A 24,245-nucleotide genomic window follows, 5' to 3' on the forward strand; every position below is an offset into this window, starting at 1 on the left:
GAACACACAGGAGTTTAGCGAGGTTTCACGGAACGAGCATAGGAAGGTTGTCCTCTCGCTATTGCCGCGGTCTGCTGACGGACTGAAACCTGCGCTGGAATTGACAACCGTGGCACTAGAAGAGTCACCTAAACCACTTCCGGAGCCGCCGGGCGTCAATGAAACTCAGGATAGCGAGTGGCCTATTGATTAGGCTCCCGATGAAAGTCTTGACCATCTTCTCCGCGCTGACAATCATGAGGGGGTCTCTGGAAGGAAGCACTGAGAGGCCATGCCAGACGCGGTGCCTTCTCGGATACTGTTCCGGCATTCTCGCCCGGGAATGCCGCATTCCCCATTACCTCTGCGACAAAGCCAAAGCTGACCACCTGAAGCAAGTCTCCTGGGTCATACGACGTTGCGGTGTGGTTGAGGTCGACCACTGCAATTTAGTCCGACCCTCTTGCCAGACACACTTATCGCAGATCCACCAGCCAAGTCACAGCATCACGTGGACCCGCCATTGCAAAGCAGTCAACATCGCCCACTGGATGCACTTCGGGCAGGGCGCCAGGACCGACCGCTTAATTGCAGCCAAAGCCGCCAGCCAGAGACGCTTCTCGGAGTTACTGATACATGTTGCAGTGTGGTCAGTACCGACCACAACGAAACAGCCAACCCCGCCCACCACAATAACTGTCAGCAACTCCCCGCGCGCTCAGTCATGGCCGAGTGTCATGACCAAGAAAGACGTTGGGGCTCCGGCACGCGGGTAGCGAGAGCGAGGTATAGACGTTTTTTTTTCGTGGGCGCCACCATCTTACTAGTGGGCGGCCCTTTTCTGGTCTGTCAACCGATCTGGCTTGCAGGAAGCTCGCTGTTTGCAAGAAGGTAGGAGTGCGGCTGCGATTTTATTGTTCCGTTTCAGTTTTTACGCTCTCAATTTTTTCCATTTTCATTTTTCATTTATTCAACCTTAAGAGCCCGAAGGCATTACATAAGTGGGGGGGGGGGGTCGTACATTCGGGTTGTAAGTTTCTAAGGAATGTAACAATATGAGGGTACACACTGATTACAATGAATAGGCAAATGAAGAACACAAGCGGAAATAACGCGCATAACAAATCACAAAAAATATGATAGGCGATAAATAATTTCTGGTACTACGGTAAAACATCTGTAAACGCAAGAGTTCATGTGCTGCTAGGAAATCGCATTTGGATTTTGGAAAAGAGTTAGCTTTTCGCGAAATGTTGAGCGGTCCCTGCAAGAAAGAATATTATCTGGCAGCGCATTCCAGAGTGTTACGGCATAAGGAAAAAATGAGCTGTTCATCGCCGTGGTACGGCATTTTAGGGCCATCAGAGGGTTCGTATGGGACAGGCGAGATGACGTTCTAAATGGGCGTTTTAGGAGAAGGTGTCCCGACCTGCTAAAGTAAAAGGATGTGTGAAGGAGGCAGATACGAGAAGTTATGCGACGTGAAGCGTCGCATAACCTCTCGAAGTGATTCAAGTTCTGAAGTGATTCAGGTTCTTTCGAAAATGAGTCTATGAGACATTCTGACAAGGCTGAAGTCGTTGAGAGTCAATTGTTTTATTTTACAGTGCCGCGAACGAGTCAAACTTTATTGATGCACCGACTTTCTGCTCGAAAAAGTTGCAGTATTTTCAGATCATTCTTCTCCAGAATGAGCAACAGCACTTCGAGAGCATAGTAAACATATTTCTTGAGCTGTAGTCATCCACTTTTCTAACAAGATTTCTTTACGCCGCGCCATCGCACCGGCTATTGCTCTTGCGTGAAGCCACGCGTTCGAGTGAAGTGATTCGTCTTTATTTCGTGGTACTGACTGTTTCTGTTAACTGCGCACTAACTGTTCTCTAAGTTGCTTATCAACTCTGAAGGAGTGGCCATATTTTACTCGCTCATTTGTTTTTACAGGTGTGCACTTGAATACAGCTGTTACATCAAACAACGCTGACGCACGTTCCTGCGAGTCCCCCTTTTATCTCCTTTTTTCTTAATCGTGATATTTGATTGACTCTCGGTGCCATGGTACTTTAACCTGCGATAGAGATAAATTTTACGTGGGGCAGTTTATCGGGGAAACATTGTCATTGTTGAAATAGCTGTATAGGCTGCGTACGTTTCGTTCACAGCCGAGGTTGAACATCGGTATCGAAGACATTGCGGTTCGTTCCCCTGAGAAGAAGTGCTCATAACATACCCGAGCACCCGTGGAAGGTACACACTTTCTCCTGTTTAAATTTGTAAGCCATAGAAGCCGCTGCTCCTCGTCAACAGGAAAACGATGCAACTTGAAGAGCTCAGAGCCAAAGAACATCCGCGTCTGGTGATGCACATGGCATATTTCTTCCGACAGCAGTTTCCTTTTTCTTTAGTTGTTACTGCACCAAAAAAAAAAAACAGCGCAGTGGTTCCCTGATGACCAATTTTTGACCTTCATACAATGAATAAAAACAAAATCTGCAGGTTGGCTTAATACACGGCAAATCGCTCGATAACGCTGCACATACCAGCGTCAACACACACACTCCAAGCAGTCGCCCGCACGCGAGACAGGAGGAATGCGTTGGTTGCCAGACCGGACCTCCTCGCCCGATGCAAAGGTCTATAGGAGAAGGAAGAAGAGGCGCAAAATAAGAACAGCTTGCCCAACGAACTGGTGTTCTCTCTTGTTATCTCTCGTTCACTACAATATATATTTTACTTGCATTCGCCAAAATAGTTTCTGTACCTATGACGAAAAACTCAGCGTCGTAATAAGGCTAGACTTGGGCTAAATAACATTTAAAAAGCACAAATTGCTCATTAAAAACTATATGTCAAGAGCTGATTGTCTGGACTACTCTACCAATTGTCACCTGGCTGCTCGCCTTTGCATTTCTCATGACGTCATCAAAGCCACATGCTCAAAAATATCATGATTACCCAGCTGTCATCAATAGAAGAAACTAATTTACTAAGCCTATCTCTGCCGCAAAGTTGAGCTTTTATTTTTAGGTTTAAAATACGTTTTCTCAATATTCAATTAGGGGCAACTTTTCGAGATGTCGCTTAAATTTTTGCACTTGTGATGGCCAGGTTAAAATAAATTGTCCCCCACAAATGTTTTTAACTCAGAAAGTATGCAGTTACTTTTTTTTCAAACCTGATATAATTTCTATTATCTACATGAACCTAACGTGAACAATTAGTACTAGTACAGGCTGAGCATTTTGCGGCTTCTGGCATTACACGTTTTCTTGCGAATAATGCGATTTTCTTGTTGGTTATTTACATTCTACAATCAGTGTGGAGCCATATGAGCCAATAGGCGTTCATAACCTTAAAATCTAAGTCGCAGCAAAGGAAGCCCAAAATTGTCTCGATTTTACGCATTGTCATGTCTCGAAACTAAAAGTATAAAAACTTCCTGTGAAACTGTTTGTACGTGTGAAATGAGCTTATTCTATCTGAAAAATGAAAGTTAAGTTGCCCTAGACTATAGATAATAGAATCTTTTCTTCTGAGTACCACCTGGATTTCAAATAAAAAAATTACACCACCTCCCGCTAAAGGGAACCTTGTGTAGATGCGAAGCAGTAGGCGCTATCACTTACACTAGTGGTGGCGTTGACGCTCGCGCTCATTGCGGTGTGTCATAGTCATATGAGAGAAACCTGAGGAGGCGCAAAGCACGCAGAGGTGGACCAGTGTTTGTTACTGGAACATGCCAATAGCTGCTAATGGGCAATGGGAGACAGGAAACTACTACGGAACACAGGGACTCATAGTACACTCGTAATTCACGTGCATTTATCGTTCAAGAACGTACAGGAGAAATCTCCCACCGGCACCCCCTTGGAGGTCAAGATATAGTGCCTATATATACGGGGTGGCCAGTCAACAGTTGCGCAGCGCGAGCACTCGTTTTTTTAAATAAAGAAATTCGCTAGCTGACGCTATATTTGCGTCGACGTTACGATGCCAGAAAAGGGTTGCGTTCGAAAAGAGAGGGGTAGGGGACGCGCATGCGCAATGGAGGTGTGAACGCCGCTGGGAGGGATGCCTAGATGTTAGAGATGGATAGTGAGCCTAGCAGACGCTGCCTGTGTCGAAAAACTAGTGCTGCCCTCCAAGTTTATCCAGCACTGTACATACTTCGACCTTAACGCAACACAAGTATTTTGAACGCAAAAAATAATGATAGTTATAGGGCGAGAACAGAACGATGACGAAGAAACAAGGAGACGAGCGTTATATCTATCGTCATGTTATACCAACTAACCCAAACTGCCACACTTCTAGGTTGCGAAAAATAAGTACCTCGCACTGGTTCACCGCAATCTACGCCATCATAACAAACGTCATTCTCTTACCGTTTACTTAGAATAATGTGCTAGAAACGTTGTTTTTGTGTGCATCGGAACATTACATTTCTTATTGTTCTTGTGAGCGTGAATGCTTGACAAAAGCTATAGAAAGCAAACTTTGTCCCTTTAGTCGTAGACTGAAGTGACTACAAGAGAGCAGAAAGAACAGCACAGTCAAGGCACATAGTATACTTTCTTAACAAATTATAAAAGAACTCCTTTCTTGAAGAAACAGTTTAAAGCATGTATTTGCATTGATTATGTGCATTTTCGCATTTTGTAAATCAGGGCTAGACACAAGAATATCAAGGTTAATTTTATTGGTGTACATTTTATTTACGAGGTGTCTCCTGACGGGAAAAGTACCAGAGTCTTGGAAGAACGCTAACATCATCTTAATACATAAGAAAGGAGATGACAAGGACTTGAAGAATTACAGGCCGATCAGCTTGCTCTCTGTAGTATACAAGCTATTTACAAAGGTAATTGCTAACAGAGTAAAGAAAACATTAGAATTCAATCAACCAAAGGAACAAGCGGGATTTCGAACAGGCTACTCAACAATTGACCACATTCATACTATCAATCAGGTAATAGAGAAATGCTCAGAGTATAACCAACCACTATACATAGCCTTCATAGATTACGAGAAGGCGTTTGATTCAGTAGAAATATCAGCCGTCATGCAAACACTGCGGAATCAGGGCGTAGATGAAGTATATATAAACATTCTGGAAGAAATCTACAGGGGATCAACTGCTACCATAGTGCTTCATAAAGAAAGCAACAGAATACCAATCAAGAAGGGTGTAAGGCAGGGGGACACAATTTCCCCAATGCTATTTACCGCGTGCTTACAGGAGGTTTTCAGAAGCCTAGAATGGGAACAGTTAGGGATAAGAGTCAATGGAGAATACCTTAGTAACCTGCGCTTTGCCGATGACATTGCATTGCTGAGTAACTCGGGGGACGAATTGCAACTCATGATTACGGAGTTAGACAAGGAGAGCAGAAAGGTGGGTCTTAAAATTAATCTGCAGAAAACGAAAGTAATGTACAACAACCTCGGCAAGGAGCAGCGCTTCGAGATAGGTAATAGTGCACTTGAAGTTGTAAAAGACTATGTCTACTTAGGGCAGGTAATAACCGCAGAGCCGAACCACGAGATTGAAGTAACTAGAAGAATAAGAATGGGGTGGAGCACATTCGGCAAGCACTCTCAAATTATGACAGGTAGATTGCCACTATCCCTCAAGAGGAAGGTATATAACAGCTGTATCTTGCCGGTACTTAGCTACGGAGCAGAAACCTGGAGACTTACAAAGAGAATTCAGCTTAAATTGAGGACGACGCAGCGAGCAATGGAAAGAAAAATGGTAGGTGTAACCTTAAGAGACAAGAAGAGAGCAGAGTGGATTAGGGAACAAACGGGGGTTAAGGATATCATAGCTGAAATCAAGAAGAAGAAATGGACATGGGCAGGGCATGTAGCGCGTAGACAGGATAACCGCTGGTCATTAAGGGTAACTGACTGGATTCCCAGAGAAGGGAAGCGGGTTAGGGGGAGACAGAAGGTTAGGTGGGCAGATGAGATTAAGAAGTTTGCTGGTATAAATTGGCAGCAGCAAGCACAGGACCGGGTTAACTGGCGGAACATGGGAGAGGCCTTTGTCCTGCAGTGGACGTAGTCAGGCTGATGATGATGATGATGATGACATTTTATTATAATCGCGTCATGCACAAATGATTCGCACAAAACGAGCTTCAGCCTTCTTGTAAAATCTCTTATCGTGTTTTGTTTTTATTTCTACCTGCTCTGTTTTCTGCTCACTTTGTTCTTCATAAAATGCTGAGATAATAGTGAAGACTCAGCCAAAAACAATATTTTTCCCCTCAGTGCAAAATTAAAGTACCCAATGGTGAAACGCGGTAACATGGATAGCTGCAATGATAAACAACTATCACAATGCGCTTCAATAATATTATTTAGAATAAACAAAATGCATCGTTTATATGATAATGTTGTACGAAGCTGAAGCCTAGCTACGACACACAATTTTTACAAGGGTTCTGTCAGCAAAAGGATACTAATATTTTCCAAAAAACAAAGCATCATGAGTAAAACATAAGGAACGAGAAACAGCTCTCAGGCATTCAAGGTTTTCATTTTTCGCTCATTCTTGACATTACGTAATTTGTCGTTTTCTGTGTGGCCCAAGTTGTTCAGCAGTGTATTCGCTGCAGCACTTACAGCATGCTCCATTACTTCCTGTGCAGAACTACCAGAATCACACACATCTAGGTCCTCATAGTCTCCAAGGGCAGAAAACACAAGGTTGACAAGAGTGTCTTCCTGCACAGAAAGGCTGAGAAATTGCGCAGAGTATTCTGGCTTCTTGAGCTGGTCTAGTATAATTTCAGTATATGGCACAGCGTTAACTACAACTGCTCGTGGAAACTTCAGCCAACACCTCGAGTTCTTCGTGAATAAAGCATTCTCATCTGGGTCGACGTCTTATACCCCAAGGTTTTCCCTGTAAGATCCGCATGCCAATTTCTTTAAGCTGCATGAACACAATATCCGGCAACGTATGTTACTGCAGGAAGATTTGGCGCTTTTTTCTGAACGTCAGAATCGGTCACGGGGACGTCAAACTGGCCATGCGCTGACGGAACACTTCTCCTCCTTGTATTCGCACTCGGGGCTGGTACCATGTCTAAATCTGGCAGGTCAAAACCTTCTGCAAACACAGTTTGTTTTCAGATTCATATATCTGCATTATTCACACATGGTAATTCACACCCGATAGTTACCGATACTTTCCGAAGCGATCCTCCGAGCAGGCAGTTTGAAATTTGCCCCCCCCCCAAAAAAAAAAACGTACTCAAAATGAAGCTCTTCCACGCAGTATATGGCTAGTTCGTGCAAAGCGTGGGTAGTTGGCTCAAAGTTGCGTGCGTTTCACGTGTAAGGTGGTCATTGTCACGTTTGAGGCTTTCAGCGTGATCAAGCCACTCAACTATTTTTCGCAGGAACTCGAGCTGCGGACACTACGATGATACTATTGGCCCTTGCGAATGATTACCTAATGGCTGTCCTTTTCATGGCGTCTTTACGTTAACAATGTTCCACCAAGTCAATATGATGCCAATGTACTCAGATGTTTCCTTAGCATACTGGGACGTTGCTTTACTGAGAGCAGCAACAGTAGACGAGTAAAAAACCATTAGTGTAAGTTTGGCGTCCTGTCATTCCATGTTGGAGGGGTTCAGCTCTTTCAAAGTGAGAGTTGCGCCAACTTCAAAACTCGTACTTTTCAGCTTCGTGCAACTCGCGCAATAGCTTGAAAAATGCTGCAAGTATCTTTGGTTCAGGCTCATTACTTTTTGGTTCAGGAAAGTACATGCATTTTCCGATGTTTTGTTGATTGAGCCAGTTATTTCTTTTACACTTTAGTATGTAAACTGGGTCCACCACGAAAAACAGGAGTCACGATGAGTCGGCAGGATGCTGGTAAACAATGTTGACACTTGCGGGCTCAGCGAAGAAGGACATAGCTTTTCTGTTTATGGAGTTATTGTCTGAGATTACTGCAATTGTTTTAAAACCAGATGCTTCGAGGTCAAGAAAAAGTTTCCGAAGGAAATCATGGAGTGTCTTAGAATTAACTAGAACCGCGGAAAGAATGTGTACAACATCCTTGTTTGAAGAAAGGGGGCTCTGCATCTTGAATACGTCGGCAGTCTTTGCCGCAGTTGATGAAATTGCCGCAGCGCAAGTCACAAAGCCAGCCTTGTAATCGAAAAAAAGACAGCAGATGAACCTCCTCAAGCTATTATGTCACAGTCTTTTCATGCTATTTAAGTGTGCCTACATTTCACTTGGCATAAGAAAGAAAGCTAGCTTCTTGCTGCGTCTTTACCAGGTTAATCTCCCATGATGAAAACAGTCTCCTGATAGTATCAGGATGAGGCATCTTAAGTTTCATCGAATTTCTCAAGAATCTGTATGCATGAGGAGAAATGGTGAACAGAAGGCTAGAAATAACCAGCAAATTTGGGGGATAACGGCTGGTATTATTCAAAAGGAGACGAACTTGACTTTTCAAGAATTTCAGCACCTCCAAATGCCATTCTCACGAATCGCATGCAAAATGTTCACCGCTTACTTGCTCCAGTAACGTCGGCACCAATCGCAGTAGATGATGGGCTTTCTCAGAAGGCGCCGCGCTGATGTACTTGCGAGCCTGTTTGATGATTTCTAGCACTCTTAAAATCTCTTAAGTTCCATATATTTTCAGGAACTAGCACATCACCACAACTTCTGACGACCGTTTCACCAATACATACTTCAATGCGAAGGTCAGTAGACACAATCACCGAAGTGCGGATGGTTGGAGCAGAGTTGAGAGTCAAGTCCAAAAAGTAAGCATTGGAGTCCTTGTGGATTACCGTCCAGATCTATGAATGCTCAATATCCTGACAAGGTGTTGAACAAGTCCGCCAAGCTACTGAGCTTATTTTTGGTTTCCTCTTCTGCTTGCGTTTGCGGCGAAAGCATTATTGCATTGCGCGTCAACCAGTGGCTTCCAATCGCGCTATTTTCACATCTGGTGCTTCCTGAACGCATGGTTGCGGATGCGATAAGTAGGCAGGGCAGTTGGGAAACGAGCTCGGCCCTGCAGTTTGCTTCAGACGACTGTTCTTCACAATGACTTCGACAACTTTTCCTCTCTGGACGTCTGTGTAAGATGTCGTGTTCAAGTATCCCAATGGCAAGAAATGCTTTTCACAGAGCTGAAACGAAATAAAAAGATGTTAGAAACATGAGCTCGACCAAACTCAGAACAAGCGTGGCGACAAGTACGGAAGTCCCGTCTAGCGTGCAACAAGTTCTTTGTTTTAAAGATTTAGGCGTCACTTTTGATGAGCATTTACACTGGCATGGGCAAGTACAGTGTGTGTGCGCAAAGGTAGCCTATGGCTGCTATTCTCCAATAAAAGCTCGCCAATATTTTCCACAAGCTATGCTTCGCACACTCTACTTTTCAATGTGTGATCGTCACATAGATTACTGTTTGGAATCGTGGGGTTTGACGTACAACAGTTATCTAAAAACTCTTGAACGACTTAAAGCGTACACTGAAAATCGTAAGCCAATGTGAATCGGTATGGAATATTTTCCAATCACAACGCATTGATTGATTTGTGGGGTTTAACGTCCCAAAACCACCATTTGATTTTGAGAGACGCCGTAGTGGAGGGCTCCGGAAATTTTGACCACCTGGGGTTCTTTAACGTGCACCCAAATCTAAGTACACGGGCCTACAACATTTCCGCCTCCATCGGAAATGCAGCCGCCACAGCCGGGATTTGATCCCCCGACCTGCGGGTCAGCAGCCGAGTACCTTAGCCACTAGACCACCATAGCGGGGCCCAATCACAACGCATTCCCTCGGTTCCGATGTTGCGCGACTGAAAAATTGCCGTTTCAGTAAATAACACAATTAATAGAAATTCACCTTTGCCTGCTGATCTTTTTCAATTCCTAAACCCAATACGCGACATGCTTCGAATGGTGATTTCAATCTGCCCAAATGTTTTAATGTTTATGGAGAAAGACTGATGAAGTTTAATGGAGCAAAAATATGAAACACGATCCCTTTAGAGATTATGAGGGCAAGTACTTTCAGCATGGCATGTAAATCATTTTTTCTGTGGAGTCAAGACATGTAAGCATGTGTGTGTTTGATTTGATTTTAATTGTATATTTCAATAAGTGCCTATGTATAGAAAGCTACTGCTAGCTAATAAGTATGCATGTCTGCAGGAAAGAACTGTATTACTGGGTTATCTGTAGTAATATGATTGCTTTTGTTTGTTATCTCAAAGATGAACTGTATAGTTTTCGATGTTGCACATTGTATTGGTCCGTCCACTAGCCACATTGAACTATCGGTCCAAATAATCTCTGTTTTGCATATATCTATTCATGAAAATAAAGTTTCATTGATTGATTGATTGATTGAACCATCAACAGATACTTTGAACATTATGCTAATAAAATCAATATATCTGAAAACCCTGATAAACAACACAGAGAAAGAATGCTTACCAGTGTAGACTTTGTTGGCATGAAGTCCTTCCGGGTAACAGCGCTGGTCCACGCTGCCTGCATAATTCGGTCTGAAGGAGATCTGTAAACTCGTACACTTGGCCCTCTGTCACAATTTGACTTGCAGTTTGGTACACAGCAACAGCCAGGCATCGTTGAGCTTCAGTGGATGACTATGGGAATGATTAACCACGCGCATGCGTGGTTAATCACTCAGCAAGCGCGTATGTGATGCAGCATGCTCCACCACGGCCACTCTGGAAAGACGCGCGCATTCCTTCCACGTCACACGCGCGTTCCTTCTACGGGTTTTTCCAGTTCAGCCGTCGCTCAAAATGCGGCTGCTGTAGTGTTGCAGCCAAAAAGAAACCTTTTTTTCACAACGTGGCACGCGTTCGTTACGTTCACGACGTGGCGCGCGTCACTTTGACTGCCTGCCCCTCCCCCATCTATCACTGTCATCTTACTGTCATGACGTATTGACAATTGGAGGAGGTAATTATGAGACCTTGATGTTTTTCTAGGTGGCTTTGCCTCGTTCCAAGGGACACTCCCATGCCAAGAATCGTTCCAAAACCAGGAGCTGTTCGATATCTAGGAACCAATCCAGAGGTCGGGGATGCTCCTTCTCCAGCGGGACGCAAGTGGTCTTTCAACCACTTGAATGACCTTCACACACCAGGGAAGAAGGTCATCCACGGCAGTCAACCTGGGTCGATCAAATCCGAGGAGGAGCACGGGGAACGCAGGTAACGCGTGAGCGAACGCAAGAACATGAGCACAACAGGGTAGAGAGCAAGGAGGTTTAAAAAAAACTTCTGGAGTGGAAGCGCCTGCCCTCTGGTGACGCCGACGGCCGTCATGTTGCTCCAGGCAAAAAACGTGCCGTCGGTCGTTTGGGCCCCCGCCGTTCGCGCCACTGAACAACAGTTGTCGCGTTTGTCCCTCGTTCTTTTGTTCTGTGCGGATTTTTTGCAGTTTTAAAGGAAGTTGACACGATTCCGGACGTTATGGTGAGTTCGTGTGTCGCCTTCGGCTGCACTAATCGTGCGAAGCAGAAGCCAGGAATCACTTTTCACGTGTAAGTACGCGGGATAAAGCGCTTTCAATCGCTTGTCTCCTTCGGCGCGCTACCTCATTCGAGAAGCGCGGTTTCAGCTGAAAACTTACTTTCATTAGCATTTTTCAGCTGGTGAGTAGAAGTTGAATAACCTATTTTGTGCGTGTGGTATCGCAGGTTTCCGAAAGACAAGACGCTGCGTGACGCATGGCAGCGTGCTGTTCGGAGGGATGGCTGGGAGCCTAAGAATGCGGACGTTCTCTGCTCGGAGCACTTTGAAGCCAACTGCTTTGACAGGACGGGCCAAACGACCAGACTGCGACCAGGGAGCATTCCTACCATTTTTCCTGCGTTCCCTGCGCATCTCCAGAAACCAGTGAGTACCATCACGAATGTACATTTTCGTTACGGTAAATAGGCTATAGATTTCCGAATGTGTAGGCACAGTTTCTCGTTTCCTACGTGCTGTTCAAAATCACACCACTCTCTGACAAAGCGCACGTCACGTACACTTACTTGTCCAACTTTTTTTTTTCACTGTGCGTGCATAAATACGGGCACGCTGGCACGCTAAACTTCCGCACCGAAACTATAAAAAGATCCCCGAGGTAGTAATCCCGTTTCTAGTCAGTCTAAGCAGTGGGTGGGACCATTATACCCGGCTTCTGAACTTTGGAGCATAACTGATTTTTTTCTTTCTTGCAGGCGAGAAGAAAGCGAGAGGCCCCTAAGTGTCGGACTGCGCTGTCACCTGTCGTAAGTGCTGAGGCAGTGGTTGAAATGCCATCTGAGCCTTCTTCGCCGGCGAAGGATTGGTACCGTTCCAAGGCAGAGGAGTCTGCACAAGAGGTTCTCCAACTAAAGAAGAAAGTTAAGACACTGCAGCAATCCAAAAGAAGGCTAAGCAAGCGGTGTGATGCGTCAGAAAATTTGATCAAGGAGCTAAAAGAGAGGAAACTTTTGTCAGAAAAAGGCCTTGAGGTCTTTGAAGCAACTTTCTCGCCTGAAATTCAACAGCTTCTTGTCCGAGCCCATGAAAAAACAAACAAGATGTACCCCCCAGAGCTACGTGCATTCGCACTCACTCTGCACTACTACTCTGCGGCAGCGTATGAGTATGTGCGGTCGAAATTTAACAACGCTTTGCCTTCGCAACGTACGTTGCGTGAGGTGTTAACGGAGGTGTTTGAACTAGCATTATTTTCTGAGTTAGAGCCTCATCTGTTGGACTGCGATCCACTCGACAATCACATCTACGTTTTGGCGAAAAAGATTGCCAACCTGTATATAACAATCAGGCTTCACCACATTTCCAAAGAAATCTACCGCAAGAACTCGCGCAGTGGGGTACAAACCCAGCTGACAAGGACTATTATATTTAAAAATCTGCAAGGTACAGATGAGAACCAGCGTTGAACAAAGCGGAGCAGCTGGTATATTCTATATTTTTTGCAATTTTAGTGTGTTGTTATAGAGTTGCCTGATGTAACCTGCGTTTTGGGAATCAGGCCGTTTTCGTGTGAATGGTTTCTGTTTTATTGTATGTGCTTTTGGAAATTGTATAAAGCCTTGAATGAATAAAAACTCATATAACCCTGTGTTGCTTCCACCGTGAGCCTCATTTCGAGAATTGCAAGCGAATCCGCACTTACAGCAGCTAACCGTTGTAATGCATATTCGCTAATACGTAATCACGTACGGCTCACGTGTAATATCGTAACTGACGGCTTTGTACAGATCTTGTTTATCTAACACGAAGAAAAAAATGCGAGTGTAATATAATTACACTAAGTGCCCCGTTTCATTCGAAAAAGCCGCCACGGAAGCGCGCTGGATACGTTGTCTGCGCTCTCTCTTGCCTGGAGCAAGATGGCCGCCAACCGGTTTCCCCGGCTTCACCCGCTTGCGTAGGCGTGAATAGGGGACCTCCACTCCAGAAGTTTTTTTTAAACCTCCTTGGTAGAGAGTGACAAGATAGCGCAACTAGAAAGAGAAAATAGTGAGCTAAGAGCTATGATTGAAAAAGTCATTGCGGAAATGAAAGAAATTAGAAGGATGTCTGAGACAGCCGTACAAAATTATCAAACTTCAGCTTGCAATCAATCAGAAGTGCCTGTGTTCATCTAAGTTGCAAATAAGGAAGGAGCCATAATTACATGGGAACAAGTGCCTACAAGGGAAAAATCTGAAGTCAAAGAAATGCCCACAGCACTGAGCGATAGCGTGAGGCAGATAAACGAAAGGCTGACACAATTTCAGTCAGGCATTGCAGCTACAGGAGAGCGCACCAACAAACAAGTTCTTCAGATTGAAGCATACCTGAACGATACAATAGTTCAAGCTCCAGCTCCCACGGCCCCTCAACCTAATGTTCAGCGCACGAAGTCAAACAGTCTTACTGAACTAAATAACTAAATGGAGGAGAAGCACGATGGCAGCACAAACTAGTAAGTTTAAAATGTGGCAATGGAACTGCAGGGGATTCCCACATAAAAAAGTGTCCCTGCAGCAATTTATTCGATCTCACCCCGAGAAACTTCATGTTATCTTACTGCAAGAGACGTTCACCCCCAACATCACTTTGCTCGGGTATTGTACGGAGGTAAAGATTGTCGAATGCGGGAGGGGTATCGAAACCCCAGTTTATAAAAGAGCTACGCCCATCAGCCACGATCTGAAGATCACAGGTAGCAAAACTGAATACATCATGACGGAAATCCTTCCAAACTATTTGATTGGCAATTAATAAAGCATATTTATTCTCAATGTCTACAGCTGTCCGAAGAAAATGAAGCAGATATTGTCACGGGGTCGTGACATGGCCGAAGACAGGAGACTTTGTATTGAAATTTAACTGTTCATTTGGGCGAATCTGAGCCCGGTAAACGGAAAGTACGATTACAGTAGCAGTCTTGGTCTGATAGCGGCGAACGGAGCATCGGCCGTCGATCAACTACTGACAAGCGGCGAAGTGCGTTGGCATTTTTACTCTTGCAATCGAATGTGCTAGCATTATCGCTGGCGGTGGCGTAGGTTCTAGAATAATCTGTACAGTTCGCAGAGTGGGCGTGATCTTATCAAAATGATCTACTAAACTCCGGGAGCTTCTCGAAAACTGCACGCGCTTTTTGCGCTGAGAATTGTGTAGTGTTTTGGGGCGATAACAAAACTTTAGAAATGGAACGTGGCATTTCCCCCCTCTGAAAAAGGCATCGTCCCGAAGCTTTAACTTAAGATGAAGGTACAACAATGATGCAAGAAAGTACAATGAATAAATTACGATACAATAATAATACAAAAAACACTGTTTCAGTTTGTTAATGCGCATGAAACAGCTAGAGGCACGCGACATGAACGACTTCAGGTTGCGATCGGCGTCGTTGAGAGTTCGTGATGCCGTCGGGGACAACCTCGTAATCAAGTGGGCCGAGACGTCGAACCACCCTGTACGGTCCGAAGTACCGTCGCAGAAGCTTTTCACTTAGTCCACGTCAGCGTATCGGCGTCCATACCCAAACACGTTCACCGGGCTGGTATTCCATGAAGCGTCGTCGAAGATTGTAACGGCGGCTGTCGGTCGTCTGTTGATTCTTGATACGGAGACGCGCGAGTTGTCGGGCTTCTTCGGCGCGTTGAAGGTACTCACTCACATCGAGGTTTTCTGCGTGGGTGACAATGGGTAACATGGCATCGAGCGTCGTTTCCGGGCTCCTTCCATAGACCAATTTGTATGGAGATATCTGCGTCGCCTCCTGCACCGCCGTGTTGTATGCAAAGGTCACGTACGGAAGAATGGCGTCCCACGTCTTCTGTTCGACATCCACAAACAATGCCAGCATGTCGACGATCGTCTTATTAAGCCGCTCGGTGATGTCGTTGGTCTGTGGGTGGTACGCTGTCGTCCGGCGGTGGTTTGTCTGGCTGTATGCCAAGATCGCTTGATTTAAGTCGGCAGTAAATGCAGTTCCTCTGTCGGTCATAATGACCTCCGGGGCGCCGTGACGTAGGACGATATTTTCGACGAAAAACTTAGCAACCTCGGATGCACTGCCTTTGGGAAGGGCTTTTGTCTCGGTGTAGCGGGTGAGGTAGTCGGTTGCTACCACGATCCACTTGTTTCTGAAAGACGACGTTGGGAACGGCCCCAGCAGGTTCATACCAATCTCCTGGAAAGGTCGGCAAGGTGGTTCAATTGGCTGCAGAAGTCCCGATGGCCTTGTCGGCGGTGTCTTGCGTCGCTGAGAGTCCCGGCATGTCCTCACATAACGAGTGACGTCGGTGGTAAGACGTGGCCAGTAGTACCTTTCTTGTATCCTCGCGAGCGTGCGAGAAACACCAAGGTGCCCTGCGTCGGATCGTCGTGCAGGGACTGCAGGAGTTCTGGTCGCAGAGCTGAAGGCACCACAAGGAGGTACTTGCCTCGGAGCGGTGAAAAGTTTTCTTTTGTAGAAGACCGTTTCACAGGAGGAACGACGCAAGTGCGCGCTTGAATCCTTCGGGAGTTCGGCGGTCCTGCCTTCTAGGTATTCTAATAGGGCCTTAAGTTCGGGGTCGGCCCGCTGTCGTTCAACGAAGTCGTCTGTAGTTATCGTTCCCGAGAAGTAATCGTCATCCGGGTCGTCGGGTGGTGGTTGGTCGACAGGCGCACGAGAGAGACAGTCGGCGTCGGAGTGTTTCTTGCCGGACTTGTAAATGACAATAATGTCATATTCTTGAAGTCTCAGGCTCCATCGTGCGAGGCCACCTGAAGTGTCCGTCAAGGTGGCTAGCCAACACAAGGCGTGGTGGTCGCTCACAACTTTGAAGGGCCTGCCATAGAGGTAGGGGCGAAATTTTGACGTAGCCAAGATGATGGCGAGACACTCCTTTTCTGTTGTAGAATAATTGGCTTCTGCTTTGGATAGTGATCGGCTGGCGTAACTAATAACCCTTTTAAGTCCGTGAGCCCTCTGCACAAGAACGGCGCCAAGATCTACGCTGCTTGCGTAAGTGTGTATTTCTGTCTCGGCGAATTCGTCGAAATGGGCAAGTAACGGAGGCGTCTGTAGGCGATGTTGAAGCTCCTGGAAAGCGTGTTCCTGCGGCGTTTCCCACTTGAACTCCACGTCGGCCTTGGTAAGGTTAGTGAGAGGATCGGCGATGCGGGCGAAGTTTTTCACGAACCGCCTATAATAGGTGCACAGGCCCAGAAATCTGCGCACCGCTTTCTTGTCAGTGGACGGCGGAAAGTAAGCGATGGCGGCTGTTTTCCTTGGATCGGGACGAACTCCAGGCTTGCTAATAACGTGCCCCAGAAACAAGAGCTCCTCGTAGGCAAATATGCACTTTTCTGGCTTCAGTGTGAGTCCGAACGTCTTGATGGCTTGAAGTACAGCTTCAAGGCGCCGAACATGCTCGTTGAAACTCGAGGAAAACACGACGACGTCGTCCAAGTACACGAGGCAAGTCTGCCACTTCAATCCTGCAAGTACTGTAGCCATAACACGTTGAAAAGTTGCAGGCGCTGAGCAAAGACCGAAGGGCATCACCTTAAACTCGAAGAGGCCGTCCAGTGTTATAAACGCCGTCTTCTCTCGGTCTCTTTCATCGACTTCGATTTGCCAATAGCCAGTCTTGAAGTTCATTGACGAAAAGTACATGGCGTTATGGAGCCGATCAAGTGCGTCGTCTATTCGTGGGAGAGGATACACGTCCTTTCTTGTGATTTTGTTCAGGCGGCGATAATCAACACAGACACGTAGGGTCCCATCCTTTTTCTTCACTAACACCACGAGGGATACCCATGGACTCTTGGACGGCTGGATAATGTCATCCCGCCACATTTCATAACTTGTCTCTTCTTGGCCTCACGTTCTCGCGTCGAAACCCTGTACGGACTCTGACGGAGTGGTCTGGCATTTTCTTCGGTTATGATGCAATGTTTCGTGATGGGGGTCTGCCGAATTTTTGATGACGACGAAAAGCTATCTTCGTATTGCAAGAGCAGGGCCTTGAGCTGTTCTTGCTTATGGTTCGGAAGTCTGGGATTGACATCGAAAGCTATGGGAGGGGCTAGGTCTCTGATTAGGTTCCGCAGAATCGGCAAAGGCGAACGCACTGGTAGCTTCGACAATTTCTTCGATGTATGCGACCGTTGTTCCTGTGTTCACATGTTTGTACTCATTGCTGAAATTGATGAGCATAACCGTTGCTTTGCCTCCCCGCAGCTCTGCAATTCCTCTTGCGACGCAAATATTTCGGGTGACCAACAGATGCTGATTGCCTTCAACGACGCCTTCCAAGTCAGGTGATTTAGGAGCGCCGACTGAAATAATGACGCTTGAGCGAGGCGGAATGGTGACTTGTTCTTCAAGCACATTCAAGGCATGGTATCCTGACGGCATGCGCGGCGGTAGTGCTTCTTCTGTGGATAACGTCATCGACTTTGTTTTTAGGTTGATGACAGCACCATGGAGACATAAGAAGTCTATGCCAAGGACGACATCTCTCGAGCAACGCTGTAAGACTACGAAGTCTTTAGCAAAAATACGGCCGTTAATGGTGATTCTCACTGTGCAGATTCCGGCAGGCGTTACGAGATGGCCTCCGGCTGTGCGGATTTCAGGGCCTTCTCAAGCTGTCCTAACTTTCTTTAACATCGCGGCGAACGACCCACTGATGACGGAGTAGTCGGCTCCAGTATCGACGAGAGAGGTCACACTGTGGCCGTCGATAAGAACGTCGAGGTCGCTAGTTCGCCGTCTGGCATTACAGTTAGGGCGTGGCGTCGGGTCACGGCTGCGTCGGCTCGTTCCGCTGCTTCCATGTTGCATCGTCAGGTCACCTTCGGTAAGTGAGGTTTCGCCATCAGGGCTTTCACTGGTTGGCGTTGTGTTCGGAAAGCTCCGTCGCGGCGTCGTCGTCGTCGGAGGATCTTCGGTAGTTCGTCGCACAGCAACCGCACCTCCATCGGTTGCTGTCCTTAGTTTCCCGGATACGGGCTAGGAGACCGGCTCCGCGTTGGGCCAGAATACTGCCGGGGGTGCGGTGACATGCGGCGGCTGGGCGACGGCGAACGGGAAGGACTTCGTGGTGTCCATTGAGTTCCTGTCAGGTAGTCGACCTTGTCACGTGGCCGTTCTCCTGGCTGCGGACGTGGTGCATTGACGGCGAAGCCACGCAGTCCCATCTGTCGGTACTGGCAACGGCGGCATGTGTGTCCGGCCTCGCCGCAGTGGTAGCAGAGCGGGTGGTGGTCTGGAGTGCGCCAGACGTCAGTCTTCCACGGCGCACTGCGCTGGGCCGCTGGCAAACGGTAGGACGTGGGGGGGGGGCAGCGGTGGCGTCTGGCGACGGAAGTGTGTTGGGGCAGTGTTTTGGCGTGCGCGTGGAGGAGGGACGTAGCGGCGGGCTGCAGCAGCATAGCTCATGGCTTGCAGCTGAGGCACTTGAGTCTGAGAAACGCCCAGCGATTGCTGGATCTCCTGGCGCCCGACGTCCGCGATGGATTCCACGTGAGGCTGCGCTGAAGGAAGTAATTTTCGCAGCTCCTCTTGCACGATTGCTCGAATTGTCTCACGCAAGTCAGTGGTTCCTAGCGCTTGAATGCCTGCGTAGCTTGTAGGCAAGAAGCTATGGTTATATTGGCGCGTGCGCATCTCGAGCGTCTTCTCTATCGTAGATGCTTCTGAAATGAATTTGGTGACCGTGTTTGGCGGGTTTCTGATCAGCCCGGCAAAGAGTTCCTGCTTTACCCCTCGCATCAGCAGACAGACCTTCTTCTCCTCGGACATGTCGGAGTCAGCATGGCGGAAAAGTTTAATCATATCTTCAGTGAATGGCGCCACGTTTTCGTTTGGCATCTGCATGCGGGTTTCAAAAAAAGCTGCGGCCTTCTCCTTGCGCACCACACTTGCGAAAGTGGTGAGGAACCTGGCGCGAAAGACGTCCCACGTTGTAAGGCTTCGCTCTTGATTCTTGAACCAGGTCCGAGCGGCATCTTCTAAGGCGAAATACACAAGCCGGAGCTTGTGATAGTCTGTCCAGTCATTGAAGGCGGTGACGCGGTCGAACATTTCGATCCAGCTTTCCGAGTCTTCCAGTGGCGAACCGCGGAAAGTTGGCGGCTCTTTTGGTTGCCGAAGCAGGAGTGGTGCAGGCTGCACGGGGGCGGTCATGGTAGCAGTAGTTGATGTCGGGATCTGAGTCTGCCTGGCTGCTTCAGGAAGGGGCCCGTACTCTGGTTGTAGTCCCCTCTGCCTGCGGCTTGTTCGCTGTTCAGGATTAGCGCCCGTGTCTTCTTTGACGCTGGGGCTGGGGTCGCGGCTTGAAGGAGCTCGCGTCCGTTACATGGAAAAAACAGCACCTCCACCAGATGTCACGGGGTCGTGACGTGGCCGAAGACAGGAGACCTTGTGTTGGAATTTAACTGTTTGTTTGGGCGAACCTGTGCCCGGTAAACGGAAAGCCCGATTGCAGTAGTAGTCTCTCACTGATAGCGGCGAACGGAGCATCGGCCATCGATCAACTACTGACAAGCGGCGAAGTGCGTCGGCATTTATACTCTTGCAATCGAATGTTCTAGCGTTATCGCTGGCGGTGGCGTAGGTTCCAAAATAATCTGTACAGTTCGCAGAGTGGGCGTGATCTTATCGAAATGATCTACTAAAGTCCGGAAGCTTCTCAAAAACTGCACGCGCGTTTTGCGCTGAGAATTGTGTAGTGTTTTGGGGTGATAAAAAAACTTGAGAAACAGAACGTGGCAATATTCAAATCCCTACTTACCAAAACTGTCAAACTATCTCGAGACTCTTCACTAATCGTTACTCGAAACTTCAACGCTCCCTACCACGCATGGGGTTACTACTACAATACAAAGAAAGGGGAGAGTCTATGGCGAGAAGTGACAGACCTAGTATTAACACTGATCGCAGACCCAGCATTTCCGACTAGATGCAGGACATCGACATGTCGAGACACAGCTCCGGACCTCACCTTTGTGCGCAACGCTACGGAGCCCACATGGGCTAACTTGAACCAAGTCTTTGGTAGTGATGATAATATATTAACCTACGTATTGGGCAAAAGAGACTACACACATTTCGGGTCACAGACTGGAATAAATTCCGTAAAGTTAGAAAGGAAAGGGGGATTGCAGAAAAGAACCTGGAACAATGAACCTCACAGCTGAGGGAGGATGTTGGCGCTGCTACTGAAGAAGTGCTCACAGACTTCTCTATCGAAAGAATGAACAGCTGACTGGTGCACCTCATAGAAGCTGAACAATCCCTTCTTAAACGAGGGAAGGACCAAAGGCTAAACCGTAAGCTGCCAAAAAAATTGCCGAACTCAATCGAGCGATAGGAGAGCACTGCAAAACCCTCTCCAAGCAACAGTAGGATAACGTTTGCAACTTCATAGATGACCAGATAAAAAGGAGGAAAAAGGAATCTATTTAAACGCCTATTAGATGAAACCAACACGAAATCAAATCAGTGCAATACATTAAGCAAAATTTGCACGTGGCACAGAATGAATCATCAAAGTCAGAAGTCATTGCGCAGCTTGTGAATAGGTACCTATCTATCGAGGACACACAGCATTGGCCACCCCCTCCTCAATTAGGCTACACAGGCCCAAGCAACCCAATTTTAGATATGGAATTCACGTTAACAGATGTGAGGGTGGCTTTATACGTCCTCAACAGTATATCTGCCCCAGGACCCCACAGGATAACAAACAAGATGCTGCGCAATTTGAAAGACGATTCTGTAGAATATTTAACGCTATTAATGAGTGAGATGGGGAAGAAAAGTGAAGTTCCTAGTGACTGGAAGGCCTCTAGCATCATTTTAGTCCCGAAACCAGGCAAGCCTACTGACGTCGAGAATGTACAACCGATTTCACTCACATCATGGTGGGAAAAGTTGCCAAACATGTGATACTAAAGATATTATCTAGGTACGTGGAAGAGCCCAACGTTTACCCTCACACAATGATAGGCTTCAGGCATGATCTTTTCACGCAAGATGTTATGTTCCTACTCAAGAACAAAATAATCAGTCACATGACAAGAGGCACGCGAGCAATACTGGGACTAGACATGGCGAAAGCCTCTGATAATATCCATCTTTCTTTTTTTCTTTTCTTCCTTTATTACTTTATTAGGAACCATTACAAAATTGTCCAAGAAGACACGGCTACGGGCAAACATTGCCTGAACAACCATGCCACCCATACAGCATCAGCAGCAAAAAAATGCATTCACAAATAAAAAGAGGTACAAGAAAATCAAATATTACACTTCTGATCAATTGTACACAGTCTGAGCAAAAAAAAAGAGAAGAAAACGTAAGTACAATTTTAACAAAAAATTTGCACGCACAACCCTCGAGCAGAAAAAGAAAATTTCATTATACTCACCTACACATACAAAAAAAAAACTAGGAACAACTTGTAGGGCTCACAATCCACATGTGGCAAGAGAAGAAAAATCAACACAATACATAAGATTCATACAGAACCATAAAACTATAATTACCTTCATAATTTCATACTCAAAACCATTTCGAACCTGGGCTTGGGTAGCAATTTTTAAGAATACGTCAAAAAAATTTTCAGCGGAAAGACAGAAAAGCTCATGGCTGGTGACCTAAAATCAGATACAGTGAAGCTAGGCAACTGGGGCACACCCCAGGGAGCGGTACTCGACTACCTTTTTCAATATCTCTATGATAGCTCTCGCCAGGAAACTTGAAGACATCGGAGGCAAAGTGTACACTATTTACGCAGATGATGTCATGATACGGCGTTCTGGCGGCAGTGAGAGAAAATAGAAGAGATATTACAAGAAGCTGTCAACGTGGCAGAAGAGTGCCTCATTCCAACAGGACTCCGATGCTCACCCAAAAAATATGAACTCCTGCTACGCAGGCCTAATAGATCGCAGGGGATGGATTTCAGCAGAGCAGAATGATATAACACTTTTTACCATGAGCGGAAGCGTTATTCCAAGTGTGGATTTTATTCGGGTTCAGGGCTTGGTGGTAGAAGCCAATACCTCCAATAACCAAACTACAAGGCACATCGCTAAGAAAGGGCACAATGCAATTAGGATCATCAAAAGAGTTACTAACCGCCAACAACAGCTTGCAGATGACAACGTTGTAAGACTAGTTCACTCGTTTGTGTTGTGCCACTTCGCCTACCTAGCAGCCATGCACGATTCGCAGAGATCCGAAAGATACGAATTTAGTGCTTTACTGAGGAAGACAATCAAGACAGCTCTTTGGCTACGTACGTACACTGAAACTGAAAAACTCATGCAGCTTGGGATGCACAGCACATTGGAGGAAATAGCCAAGGCGCAAGAGAGAGCCCAGTTGATTAGACTTAAAACAACGCAAGCAGGAAGGCACATACTCAAACGAATTGGTACACGAATTACAGCGATAGATGATAACCACAAAAATGCCCAATGAACTGAAGGACAATATTACTGTATGCCTGTTCCGAGAAATGTTCATCCGATTCATAATGTGAGCAGAAGGCAAGCCAAAGCCAAAACTCTGCCAGAAAAAGCTGAAAGTGAGGCCAAGGAATGCTCGTTTCTCGACGCAGTTTTCGCGTCCAATAAACGAGCTTTCACAACAGTGCTTGTGAACGGTAAAGGTCAACTAGTCAACTCAGCCTCTATCTACACCAAAGAGTCGGAAATGTTTGAGAAAGTAGGCATTGCATTGGCACATTTGGACACAAATAAATTCAGGGTCAACAGCGGCTCTAGGACAGCTGTGTGAGCATTTGTCAAAGGAGTAACCTCTATAGACAGGCTCTGGCAATGCTGCAGAAAAAAGTAATCAAGCCACACACGATTAATTCGTTTCCTGCTCACATGGCAGAAATCAACGATGCTCTCGTGAACCTCAACGAATCTGCCCACAATGCTGCACGAGGACTTGTCAACCATGCAGCCACAAGGAAAGAAGATGCTGAGGTTTCAGTATGCAAGGATCACCTGCTTTCATACAACGATCTAACGAAACATCTGTATCTAGGACGCACAGTCTTCCCCACCTCCACACAGTAAGCTAAACAGAACTCAGGCCATTACATTCAAGAAAATAAAAACAAGAACCTACCTGAACCCGCTGGTAATTAATAGCAATTATCCGGAGTTGTGTGTTTCTACAACACGCGATAAAGCCATGACACCATAGATCTTGCTCATATGCTCTGGCGTTGCTCAGCGTTACGTAGCGACAAGGGAAATACTTAAGAACAATGGGACGCAGCTTTGCGCAGTACTACGTTAGAGGGACAATTAAGGGCAGTCCAAAGGGCCCGCGAAGGGGCTGAAAGGCAGTGTTTTTGGTCCAAACGTAGAAGCGGCCCGCTTCGGGCTAGGACATTAACAAAGTTCTTTCATTCATCATCTCGTAGTGAATACCCGATACTGAGATTTTTCTGCTTAACTTAATTTGTGCTGAAGATAAAGTCTTTTTACGAACAAAGCAGTGGACTACTCAAAACTTACATTTCTGGAGTCAGCCGATGTGTTAAGCTTCTTTTTCGGTGGCTGCCGTGGCTAAGTAACATCGGAATGAATGCTTTGCTAGAGAATTGTCAAATGTTTTCACTTTTGTAGCGCCAGCTACACTGGCCTCGCTGAGCCAATTTCGCGTGGCACTGGTTCGCGCATGCGCATTGATACTCCGCCGCCGCCGCGCGCGGC

General features: G+C 46.5%; 1 protein-coding gene and 2 long non-coding RNA genes across 3 annotated transcripts; 1 reads left to right on the top strand and 2 right to left on the bottom strand.

Moving 5' to 3' along the window:
* Positions 1-1,624: 1,624 nt before the first annotated feature.
* On the bottom strand, positions 1,625-24,245 carry LOC142776689 (uncharacterized). Its single transcript, XR_012887721.1, has 3 exons — positions 24,048-24,245; positions 2,520-2,614; positions 1,625-2,390 (listed from the first exon to the last, which is right to left on the bottom strand). It is a non-coding gene; the product is annotated as an uncharacterized LOC142776689 (long non-coding RNA).
* On the bottom strand, positions 7,235-10,745 carry LOC142776688 (THAP domain-containing protein 2-like). Its single transcript, XM_075880795.1, has 2 exons — positions 10,474-10,745; positions 7,235-9,155 (listed from the first exon to the last, which is right to left on the bottom strand). The coding sequence occupies exons 1-2, from the start codon at positions 10,624-10,626 to the stop codon at positions 8,934-8,936; spliced, it is 375 nt and encodes a 124-aa protein (XP_075736910.1). The 5' UTR covers positions 10,627-10,745; the 3' UTR covers positions 7,235-8,933.
* LOC142775003 (uncharacterized) lies at positions 11,347-11,913 on the top strand. Its single transcript, XR_012886624.1, has 2 exons — positions 11,347-11,554; positions 11,711-11,913. It is a non-coding gene; the product is annotated as an uncharacterized LOC142775003 (long non-coding RNA).

Source organism: Rhipicephalus microplus, chromosome X, assembly GCF_043290135.1.
Source record: "Rhipicephalus microplus isolate Deutch F79 chromosome X, USDA_Rmic, whole genome shotgun sequence".
Classification (NCBI taxonomy): Eukaryota; Metazoa; Arthropoda; class Arachnida; order Ixodida; family Ixodidae; genus Rhipicephalus; species Rhipicephalus microplus.